Raw genomic sequence first — 12,248 nt, 5'->3', positions numbered from 1 at the left:
TACTAGAAAATTTTATTTAAAAGCCTTTCTTCTTGATTTTTAAAACTGAGATGTAATTCACATGCCATAGAATTCACCATTTTAAAGAGTACAGTGGTTTTCAGTATGTTCACTAGGTTGTCATCATCCCCAGAAGAAACCCCATATTACTAGCACTCACCATTGTCTGTAAGGACTTGCCTATTCTGGACATTTCATATATAGAGACGATCATATAATATGTGGCCCTTTGTGTCTGACTTCTTTAATTTAGCATGTTTTCATTATTTCATCCATGTTTTAGCATGAATCTGCACATCATTCCTTTTCATGGGTAAATCATGTTCTGCTAAATGGATATATCACATCTTGTTTATCCATTCATCAATTGGTGGATATTTGAATTGTTCCAACTCTTGGGCTGTTATGAATAATAAACATTTGTATTCAAGTTTTTGTGTGGGCATATGTTTTCAATTCTCTTAAGTTTATACCTAGAAATAGAATTGCTAGATCATATGGTAACTCTATGTTTCAAGAAACTGCTAAACTGTTTTACACAGTATCTGAATCTTGTTACATTTCCATAGCAATGCATGAAAGTTCCAGTTTCTCCACACCAATAACACTATTATCAGTCTTTTTTATTACAGCCATGCTAGTGGATATGAAGTGGTTTTTCATTGTGGTTTTAATCTGCATTTCTCTGATAATGACGTTGACCATCTTTTTTTTTTTTTTTAAATGTATTTTATTGATTTTTTACAGAGAGGAAGAGAGAGGGATAGAGAGCCAGAAACATCAATGAGAGAGAAACATTGATCAGCTGCCTCTTGCACACCCCCCACTGGGGATGTGCCAGCAACCAAGGTACATGCCCTTGACTGGAATCGAACCCAGGACCCTTGAGTCCACAGGCTGACGCTCTATCCACTGAGCCAAACCGGTTCTGGCCGTTGACCATCTTTTCATGTGCTTTTTGGCCACTTGTATATCTTCTTTACAGAGAAGCATCTTAAAAATTCTTTGCCCATTTTCAATTGGATTATCTCTTTCTATTGTTGAGTTGTAAGAATCCTTTATATATTCTGGATACCCAACGCTTAACAAATAAATGATTTGCAAATACGTTCTCCAGTTCTGCAGGTTGTCTTTTTACTTTTTTGATGGTGGTCTTTGGCATACAAAGGTTTTTAATTTTGATGATATCCAATTTCTGTTTTTTCTCTTTGCTCATGTTTTAGATGTGATATCTAAAAACTCTTATCTAATTCATTGTCTTAAAAAGTTATGTTTTATGTTTCCTCCTAAGAGTTTTATATGTTTAGCTCTTAAATGTAGGTCTTTAAACCATTCTGAGTTATTTTTGTATGTGGTGTGAGGTAGAGACCCAAATTCATTCTTTTTTGCATGTGGCTATCCAGTGGTACCAGCACCACTTATTGAAAAGACTATTCTTTCCCCCATTGAATTATCTTGGCATCCTGGTCAAAACTCAACTGACCAGGAATGTATTGGTTTACTTCTAGACTCTCAATTTGATTCCATTAGTCTATATATCTCTTTATGCCAGTATTATACTTGATTACTGTAGCTTTGTAGTAAGTTTTGAAATCAGGAAGTGGGTTCTTTAATTTGGCTCTTTTTTATTTTTTACTAGAGGCCCAGTGCATGGAATGTGTGCACTGGGGGGTGTGGGGGGTGTCCCTTAGCCCGGCCTGCACCCTCTCACAGTCCAGGAGCCCTCACTCCTTACCGCCCACCTGCTCGCTGCTCCTTACCACTCAGCTTACTGCTCCCTAGTGCTGCCACGGAGGCGGGAGAGGCTCCCACCACTGCCACTGCGCTTGCCAGCTGTGAGCCCAGCTTCTGGCTGAGTGGCACGGCACTCCCCCTGTGGAACGCACTGACCACCAGGGGGCAGCTCCTATGTTGAGAGTCTGCCCCCTGGTGGTCAGTGCCCATCATAGCGACTGGTTGTTCCACTGTTTGGTCAATTTGCATATTAGGCTTTTATTATATAGGATTTTATTCATTTCAGAAAGGAAGAGGGAAAGATGGAAATATCAATGACAAGAGAGAATCATCGATTGGCTGCCTCCTATATGCCCCCTACTGGGGATTGAGCCCATAACATAGGCATGTGCCCTGATCAGGAATCAAATTGTGACCTCCTGGTTCATAACTCAACACTCAACCATTGAGTCACACCAGCCCAGCCAACTTGGCTCTTTAAAAAAAATTATTTTGACTATTCTGGGTACCTTGAATTTTCAAATGAATTTTAGGTTCAGTTTGTCAATTTCTGTGAAAAAGGCAATTGGAATTTTGATAGGTATTATATTTAATATGTAGATCTGAATCCGGACAAACAATAGGTCCGGGCTGCCTGTCACTACTTGAGCCAATTCAGGAGAGACGGGGTTGAATCATATATGAGCATTTATTCCAATAATGCTAGCATTATGGGTAAGCAGGTCATCCACAAAAATCTGCTCTGCACACCCCCATAAGACAGCTGCTTATATTGGGTAGGACAAAGATTACATGGGGAAGTAGGAATTACAGGCTGGGGAAGTAGGCAATGCAAGCTGGGGCAGGACTCCATTGTTTGGGCAACAAAGTTGTTAATCTTTCCATAATAATGGGCATTTTTTTTGAGAATTATTTGATGCATTTATTACATAGGCAGTCATTAGTGTGTGCTTCAGATTAATTGCTAATCAATAGCAATTATGTTCTTTTTTTTATTGCTTGAAGTATTACAAAGGGTATTACATATGTGTCCCTTTTTTTTCCCCCGCCCTTGACAATCCCCTGGCCTCCCCTACCCCCCAGTGTCTTATGTCCATTGGTTATGCTTATATGCATGCATACAAGTCCTTCGGTTGATCTCTTACCCCCCTCCCTCCTGCCCCCCAACCCTCCCCGGCCTTCCCGCTGCAGTTTGACAATCTGTTTGAGGCAGCTCTGCCTCTGTATCTATTATTGTTCATAAGTTTATAATGGTCTTTATTATCCATGAATGAGTGAGATCACGTGGTATTTTTCCTTCATTGACTGGCTTATTTCACTTAGCATAATGCTCTCCAGTTCCATCCATGCCGTTGCAAATGGTAAGAGTTCCTTCTTTTTTACAGCAGCATAGTATTCCATCGTGTAGATGTACCACAGTTTTCTAATCCATTCATCTACTGATGGGCACTTAGGCTGTTTCCAGATCTTAGCTATGGTGAATTGTGCTGCTATGAACATATGGGTGCATATATCCTTTTTGATTGGTGTTTCTGGTTTCTTGGAATATATTCCTAGAAGTGGGATCACAGCGTCAAATGGGAGTTCCATTTTTAGTTTTTTGAGGAAACTCCATACTGTCTTCCATAGTGGCTGCACCAGTCTGCATTCCCACCAGCAGTGCACGAGTGTTCCCTTTTCTCCACATCCTCTCCAGCACTTGTCGTTTGTTGATTTGTTGATGATAGCCAGTCTGACAGGTGTGAGATGGTACCTCATTGTTGTTTTGATTTGCATCTCTTGGATGATTAGTGACTTTGAGCATGTTTTCATATGTCTCTTGGCTTTCTGAATGTCCTCTTTTGAAAGGTGTCTATTTAGATCCTTTGCCCATTTTTTGATTGGATTGTTTATCTTGCTTTTGTTAAGTTGTATGAGTTCCCTATAAATGTTGGAGATTAGGCCCTTATCAGATATGACATTGGCAAATATGTTTTCCCACGCAGTGGGTTTTCTCGTTGTTTTGTTGATGGTTTCTTTTGCTGTGCAGAAGCTTTTTATTTTGATGTAATCTTATTTGTTTATTTTTTCTTTAGTTTCAAGTGCCCTAGGAGCTGTATCAGTGAAGAAATTGCTTCGGCATATGTCTGAGATTTTGTTGCCTTTGGATTCTTCTAGAATTTTTATGGTTTCCCATCGTACATTTAAGTCCTTTATCCATTTTGAGTTTATTTTTGTGTATGGTGTAAGTTGGTGGTCTAGTTTCATTTTCTTGCATGTATCTGTCCAATTTTCCCAACACCATTTATTGAAGAGACTATCTTGGCTCCATTGTATGTTCTTGCCTCCTTTGTCAAATATTAATTGAGCATATTGGTTCGGGCCGATTTCTGGGTTCTCTATTCTATTCCATTGATCTATATGTCTGTTCTTGTGCCAGTACCAGGCAGTTTTGAGAACAGTGGCTTTGTAATACAGCTTGATATCTGGTATTGAGATCCCACCTACTTTGTTCTTTCTCAGGATTGCTGCAGCTATTTGGGGTCTTTTTTTATTCCAGATGAATTTTTGCAGAGTTCGTTCTAGATCTGTGAAGTATGCCGTTGGTATTTTAATGGGAAGTGCGTTGAATTTATAGATTGCTTTGGGTAGTATGGACATTTTAATGATGTTTATTCTACCAATCCATGAACACGGTATGTTCTTCCATCTGTTTATTCTTCCTCTATCTCTTTTTTCAGTGTCCTGTAGTTTTTCGCATATAAGTCTTTTACTTCCTTAGTTAAGCTTATCCCTAGGTAGCTTAATTTTTTTGGTGCGATGGTAAATGGGATTGTTTTTCTAATCTCTCTATTGGTGTATAGAAATGCCTCAGATTTCTTGGGGTTAATTTTGTATCCTGCTACATTGCCAAATTCATGTATTAAATCTAGTAGTTTTTTGATGGAGTCTCTAGGGTTTTGTATGTATAATATCATGTCGTCTGCAAATAAAGACAGTTTTACTTCCTCTTTTCCAATTTGGATGCCTTTTATTTCTTCTTCTTGTCTAATTGCAATGGCTAATACTTCCAGGACTATGTTGAACAGGAGTGGTGAGAGTGGGCATCCCTGTCTTGTTCCTGTTCTTAGGGGAAATGGTGTTAGTTTTTGTCCATTGAGTATGATGTTGGCTGTGGGCCTGTCATATATGGCTTTTATTATGTTGAGGTATGATCCTTCTACTCCCACCTTGCTGAGAGTTTTTATCAAAAATGGGTGTTGGATTTTGTCAAATGCTTTTTCTGCATCAATTGATATGACCATGTGGTTTTTTTCTTTCAATTTGTTTATGTGATGTATCACGTTTATTGATTTGCGGATATTAAATCCTACTTGGTCATGGTGTATGATCTTTCTGATATACTGCTGGCTCCGATTTGCTAAGATTTTGTTGAGGATTTTGGCATCTATGTTCATGAGGGATATTGGCCTGTAGTTCTCTTTTATTGTGTTGTCTTTACCTGGTTTTGGTATTAGGGTGATGCTGGCTTCATAGAATGAGCTTGGAAGTGTTCCTTCCTCTTGAATTTTTTGTAGTAGTCTGAGGAGGATAGGTTTTAGTTCTTCCTTGAATGTTTGGTAAAACTCAATAATGGGCAATTCTTAATTAAGAATGGACCACATTCCAAGGTGAACTCCCAGGTCACAGGGATGTACAACTCCCAGCCGGATTAGAATATCCTTTCTTTAATCAGAACAAGATAATCACGGTTAACAGAGCATGGTTAATATTTCCTATAACTATAGCTAGTCCTCAATATTCCATTTTTGCCCCTAACAGATCATTTGGGGGAATATTGGATTCTTAACAATAGTAAGTCTCCCAATCAATGAACATGAGCTGTCTTTCCTTTTATTTTAGCTATTCTTTAATTTTTGCAAGAATGTTATGTGGTTTTCCTTTGGTAAATATATTCTTATGTAGTTTATTTATTTTGATGGCATTAAAATGGAATTATTTTCTTTTTAAGAATACATTTTTAATTGATTTCAGAGAGGGAAAGAGAGATAGAAACATCAATGATGAGAGAGAATCATTGATCAACTGCCTCCTGCAAGCTCCCTACTGAGGATCAAGTCCACAACTTGGGCATATGCCCTTGATTAGCATCAAACCCAGGACCTTCAGTCTGTAGGCCGACACTCTATCCACTGAGCCAAACCGGATAGGGCTGGAATTTTTTTCTTGATTTCATTTTTAGGTTGTTAGCTGTTTTACTAAATGGCCAACTATATATAGATGTCCCATGGAAACCTTCAAACTAGTCATTGATATTCAATTGGTTAGTTACTTTCAAAGCCTACTCCTCCCCCTGAATTCTCCTTCTTGGAGAAATGAGTCAGAATCCACTCACTTAGGCTGGAAATTAAGGAATAATCATTGACTTCTCTCTTCATCCATCCCCATCTTCACCTTCACCACCACTTCCCCCCAGTCTGTCTCCAGCTCCTGAGGATTTTACCTTTGGAATGCTCTAGAATCTGTCCCTGTTTTACTGCCAGTCTCTCACCTGTATAATATGGCAACAACACTGCAACACTCTCCCTGCTCTGAATGCCCCTTCTCCAGTCTCACTCCCAACAAAATAACCCCAATTTAAAAATCTAAAATTCCTTTAACTCTTCAAAGGATAGAGACAAAACTGCAGACCTCCCATCCTCCAGCCACAATAGTCCAACAGCATCGGAATGAACACACTGATTTTATAGATAAATAAGTGATGCCTAGAGAGACTGACTGACTTGAATTCCACTAGGTCTTTCATGGCTAAGCTCTTGGGTTGTGTGTGTGTGTGTGTGTGTGTGTGTGTGTGTGTGTGTGTTTCTTATTGACAGAGAGAGGGGTGGCATTGATTTGTTATTCCACTTAGTTATGCATTCATGGGTTGATTCTTGTACGTCCCCTGACCTGGGATGGAACCCGCAACCGTGAGGCTCTAACCAGCCGAGCTAACCGGCCATGGCTTAAACTCCTGCTCTTGAATTTAATGCCTTGGGCCTCTCCTCTGTAAAACGGCAGCAATAACTTTCTCATATGGTTGTCATAAAGAGGAAATGAAGAAATAACACAGGTAGAGAGCCGAGAACAATGTCTGGCACATAACACTTGGTTACCTTTCGCTACTATTAGGACCACTTAAGGTTTTCATGGCTCTTATTACTTTGTTCTTCAGTGCCCAGGAGTAAAGCAGTTCAACATCTGGTGGATTCTTTCCCTTCGACACCCCAGTTCCTTACAGACGTACCCAGCACTTCACCCAGAGCTGATTGCCTCTTCGGGTTCATTTGCCTCCTTGAGACACGGAGATACCAGGGCGGCGTCAGGACCTAGAAGACTGACGGCCACAGCCGGGAGAGGAGACGTGAACACGCCGGAAGCAGCGCGTTCAGGTGGGAAGAGCCTGGAACCCAGTTAGGAGACCTCTGACCTCCGGTTCAGTGTGGTCTCTACTTCCTGTGTATCCTCAGGCAAGGGACGCTATGTCTCAGGCCTCCGTTTCCCTTTTTGTAGAAAAAAGGATTTATAATTCTTTGTGTTTCCTCTCTCACAGGGGTGCTGTGCCGACCCTGAAGTAGGATGTGAGGGAGCGCCTTAGAAATGCAGACGGGGCGGGGGTTGGGACCCACGTGACAAACCCGGTCCGGCCTTCCCAGGTTTCCGAGCGCTGGCTAGAGCGTCTCGTCTCTATGGTGTTCAGGTCCGGTACGGACGAAGTTGCTCTTCCGGGGCAATTGCCATCGCTTCCGGAGCGGGACGCGGTGAGCTGGGTCTCGCTGCGCTTCAGCTCCCTTTCGGTCTGCATCTTGGCCCTCAGTACCGCCATGAGCTTCCTCAAGAGTTTCCCGCCACCCGGGTCGGCTGAGGGGCTCCGGCAGCAGCAGCCCGATACCGAGGCGGTGCTGAACGGGAAGGGCCTGGGCACCGGCACTCTTTACATCGCTGAGAGGTAGGCGCCCTGGTCCCGGGGGCTGCCCCTGCGCGCCACCTGGTGCGGAGGAGCGGGGCGAGGCGGCCACCTCGGGGGCTGCTGGGAGCGGGGCGGGCTCCGTGTGGCCGCGGCGACGCCTGTGCTGGGAGACGCTGCTCGATGGTTGTCGTACCTTCTCCTCCGGAGCTTCCCTTTCTCTCTCCTTCAGACGGAGTTCTCATGGATGATGCCGTTCAGCCTCCTGTTTACCGGAGGACTGGTGCGTGCGTTGCCCTTGACTCAAGATGTCGTTTTTAAGCTTTTGAGTTTTCAGAGCCTGAGTTAGGGTCGTCGACGTGCCTGCCCGTCTCTCCCGACGAACGGATGCGGGCGATGTTGCCCTGGGCAGGTCATGCAGGGTTAGAGATGGTTGTGGAACACTTTGCAAGTTTGGTGAAGGACCTGATTCTTCTTCTGTAGGTGTGGGCTTGGGAGAGGGGCACCCTCCACCCCACGCAGGCTGGGTCACATCCAGGGGGACCGGACCCCTCCCTCCCCGGGCCTGGCCCGCCTTTCCCTTGCTGGAGGGAAAAGCCCTTTTGTTTGGCATCCGGAGGCACTTTGTATTTTCACAGCCGGGCAGGTTCTGAACACTGCGGTTGTAGAACGAAGGCCCCTGTTTGCCTGGACGTGCGCTTCCATTCGTCGTCAAGCCCACAATGAAACCTGGAGTCCTTACTGCCCTTCAGATCTTTCGGACATTCTCTTCCGCTGCCTCACTTTGGCCAGAGAAAAGTCTCTGCTTTTAAGAGCCCCCGTGATTACATTGGACAAACACACGTAAATAGGAGAATCTCCATATTTATTGTCAACTGATTAGAAACTTTAATGACACCCACAAACTCCTTTTTTAAAAAAAAAAGTATTTTATTGATTTTTTACAGAGAGGAAGGGAGAAGGATAGAGAGTTAGAAACATCGATGAGAGAGAAACATCCATCAGCCGCCTCCTGCACACCCCCCACTGGGGATGTGCCCGCAACCAAGGTACATGCCCTTGACTGGAATCGAACCTGGGACCCTTCAGTCCGAAGGCTGATGCTCTATCCACTGAGCAAAACCGGTCAGGGCCTTTTTTTTTTTCTTTTTTTTTTTTTTTTTACCAGATAACTATGTAGTCACAGTCTTAACTCCCAAGAATGAAAGTCAGGGAGGCCAAAATTCTGCCGACCCCAGAGGACACAAAAAATGTAAAAAAAAAAAAAAAACAACCCTTGGTTTAGAGAGAAATCTAGGCATTGAACAATGTGGCTTTTGGCCAGTCACTGAGATAAGAAATATGGATGAGAGGAAAAACAAGTTTGGACTGAGCTGCAGGTAATGGGTTTGCTTTGAACTGTGGGGATTAGTTAGACACAAAAATGTGTGTACGTATCTTCAGAGAGTGGTATCACAGAGAGAGATTTGGAAATCATTAGTATAAGTGTTAGCATATACTCTTGGGAATAGATTAGATACCCCAAAGAGAACAGGGCCAAGGATAGGACCTTGGGGGCACATCTGCATTAGGAGAGGACGGTCAGTAAAACCTGAAAAGCACCTGTTGGGTGTTGGCAAGGAGACCTTCAGTGATCTTGAGCGAGCAGTGCCTTTTAAGTGGTGGAAAGTGGAGCACAGATGTATTCCCATTCCCTACATAGTTCTTTTTCATTTCTGTACATTGGCTCTTTCTATAACATCACCCTTTTTGGGGGGAAGGCTCTATACATGCTTTTTTATTTTGAAAAATTTTAAACCTAAAGAAGACTTACATTGTTAATGTCCATAGACAAACCCTTCACAAAGGTTTTTCTGTTGTTAACATTTTGCCATGTGTATCTCCTTTTTTTTTTTGAACTATTTGAGACTTGCAGACATGTTGTTACTTGACCTGTAAATACTTTAGTGTTTTTTCCCAAGAACAAGGACATTCTCCTGTATAACCACAATACAATTATCACATTCAGGAAGTACAAGTCCTTCGAAATTCTTAACTGTTTAAAAAAATTTTATTTCAACTTTTTATTAACAAATTTTTTACTTTTTTTGTAAATATATTTTTTATTGATTTTAGAGAGGAAGGGAGAGGGAGAAAGAGATAGAAACATCAATGATGAGAGAGAATCATTGACCGGCTGCCTCCTGCATGCCCCTACTGGGGATCGAGCTTGCAACCGGGGCATGTGTCCTTGACCAGAATCGAACCCAGGACCTTTCAGTCCGCAGGTCGACGTTCTATCCACTGAACCAAACCAGCTAGGGCATTTACTTTTCTTTAAAAAAATAGTTTTGTTCCCTGGCAAGTGTGACTCAGTTGAGTGTCATCCCATGCACCAAAAGGTTGCATATTCAAGTCCTGGTCAGAGTACATGCCTGGGCAGGTAGGGAGTGTGCAGGAGGCAGCCTATTGATGTTTCTATCTCTCCCTTCCTCTCTAAAATCAATAAAAACATTTTAAAAAAATTACTATTAGAAGAAAATATTTTTGTAAAGAAAAATATATATACATACACACACCCACACACACACAAAGAATGTAAGTTAAATATCTATGGTTTAAAGAATTATGATTAAACTAACATGTGTATCTACTGTCCAGGTTAAGAATACAACATCACCAGTACCTTGGATACCTCTGTTCACCCCTCTTTACTCATTGTTAGTCTCTTTTCCCATTTTGTTCTTTCCTGCATGGCATTTCCAAGTCTTGATAGAATCAAGCTCTCAACAAACTGGGAAGGCTTCCTAGAGGAAGTAACAAATGAGTATTAGCAGTTATCTAGGGGAACGAGATGGGGAAAGGGGGAAATGTTCTAATTAGAAGAAGCAGGATGCTGAGAGGTAAGGGTGAGAAACTATTGTTCCAGGATCTATCTATATGTATATGTATGTGTATTTTATATCTATATACTAGAGGCCCGATGCATGAAATTGTGCAAGGGGCTTGGTCCTCACAGCCCCAGCTTCATCTGGAAGGTTGTCCAGCTGTCCAGTCTAATTAGTATATTACATTTTTATTGTCCTATATAATAAAAGTGTAATATGCTGAGTGTCCAGTCATCCGGTCATCCATTCAACCAATCAAAGTGTAATATGCTAATGATATGCTAAGGCCGCTCAACCACTTGCTATGATGTGCACTGACCACCGAGGGAGACACTCAACCAGTAGACCAGTCACTATGACATGCACTGACCACCAGGGGGCAGATGCTCCGACCAGTAGGTTAGCTTGCTGTTGGGGTCTGGCCGATTGGGACTGAGTGAGACGGACCGGACACGCCCTGGAGCCCTCCTGCGGTCCCTCCCCGGCTGGCCAATCTCTCATGTCCCTCCCTGGTCCTGATCGTGCACCGGTGAGGTCCCTTGGCCTGGCTTGCTCCCTCTCGCAATCCTCAGGGGATGTTGGAGAGCCAGTTTTAGCCTGATCCCGCAGGCTAGGCTGAGGGTCCCCACTGGTGCATGAATTCCCACTGGTGCAGTGGGCCTCTAGTTATAGATATAAAAGGCTGGGTGACCAACCTGCTGGTACATATGATCCCATTGGCAATTTAAAAGTAAGCATTGACTCGCACATGCGCGATACATATAAGCTCTCATTGGCGCCAATTGCACGCGTGTTTCAATTTTATACTATATTATATATACTATTTTGACATGTAATTTTTTACAGTAATGTAATTACTGCATGAATTTTTCTTATAATTAATTTCTGTTCTATGTGCACGAATCCCTGCACTGGGTCACTAGTATTGTTTTAACAAAGTATATACTTAAAATCACAATATAATATATTTTAAAAAGCATTTACACACACACACACATATGAATACATATAGTACACACAATTGAGCAGTTCTTTATTTGAGGAATGAGGGAGAAAGAGGGAAAATAATAAAGCATGTTCATGAGCTTGGCTTATAGCGCAAAGGGTTTGGGGGAACTGCTTTAGGAGGCAAAGAGGGTAGGGTCTGATTTGGTTTTAGGTAAATATAGTTTCTCAGATATATATTGAGAGATTTAGAATTCTCAGGTTTATTTTCAAAGCTTAGTTTTCATAGGAAGTTGACATTTTAGCCAAATAAGAAAGGGAATAGAGCAGTGGTTCTCAACCTGTGGGTCGAGACGCTTTTGGCGGTCGAACGACCCTTTCACAGGAGTCACCTAAGACCATCCTGCATATCAGATATTTACATTACGATTCATAACAGTAGCAACATTACAGTTGTGAAGTAGCAACGAAAACAATTTTATGGTTGGGTCACAACATGAGGAACTGTATTTAAAGGGTCAGAAGGTTGAGAACCACTGGAATAAAGGCTTGAATTATTCAAAAGTAGATAATTTGAAACAGGTAAAAGAAAATAGGTAATTAAATTAAAAAGGTAATTTTGTCCTGGCTGGGTGGCTCCGTTGGTTGGTGTCATCCCATATACCGAAAGTTTGCAGATTCATTTCTCAGAGCACATACCTAGGTTGTGGGTTCCATCCCCGATTAGGGCCCCTCCTCCCCTCAAATCAATAAGCATGTTCTTGGACGAGAATTTA

At 42.2% G+C, this 12,248-nt stretch overlaps 1 protein-coding gene across 5 annotated transcripts in view; it reads left to right on the top strand.

Moving 5' to 3' along the window:
* The first annotated feature begins 7,474 nt into the window (after positions 1-7,474).
* CLNS1A (chloride nucleotide-sensitive channel 1A) overlaps positions 7,475-12,248 on the top strand; it is a 28,230-nt gene continuing 23,456 nt past the window's right edge. Inside the window, exon 1 of one of the 5 annotated variants that reach the window (XM_023755911.1) lies at positions 7,475-7,702. In XM_023755911.1, the coding sequence (XP_023611679.1) occupies positions 7,578-7,702 (125 nt within the window). In that variant the 5' untranslated portion in view covers positions 7,475-7,577. The remainder of the gene's footprint in view (positions 7,703-12,248) is intronic. The other 4 variants (XM_023755908.1, XM_023755909.1, XM_023755910.1 and 1 more) reach the window with 4 other exon arrangements.

The sequence above is a fragment of the Myotis lucifugus genome, unplaced genomic scaffold (assembly GCF_000147115.1).
Source record: "Myotis lucifugus unplaced genomic scaffold, Myoluc2.0 scaffold_86, whole genome shotgun sequence".
In the NCBI taxonomy this organism is placed as follows: domain Eukaryota; kingdom Metazoa; phylum Chordata; class Mammalia; order Chiroptera; family Vespertilionidae; genus Myotis; species Myotis lucifugus.
Note: the sequence above shows the minus strand (reverse complement) of the source record. Positions and strands in the feature narration are given on the sequence as shown.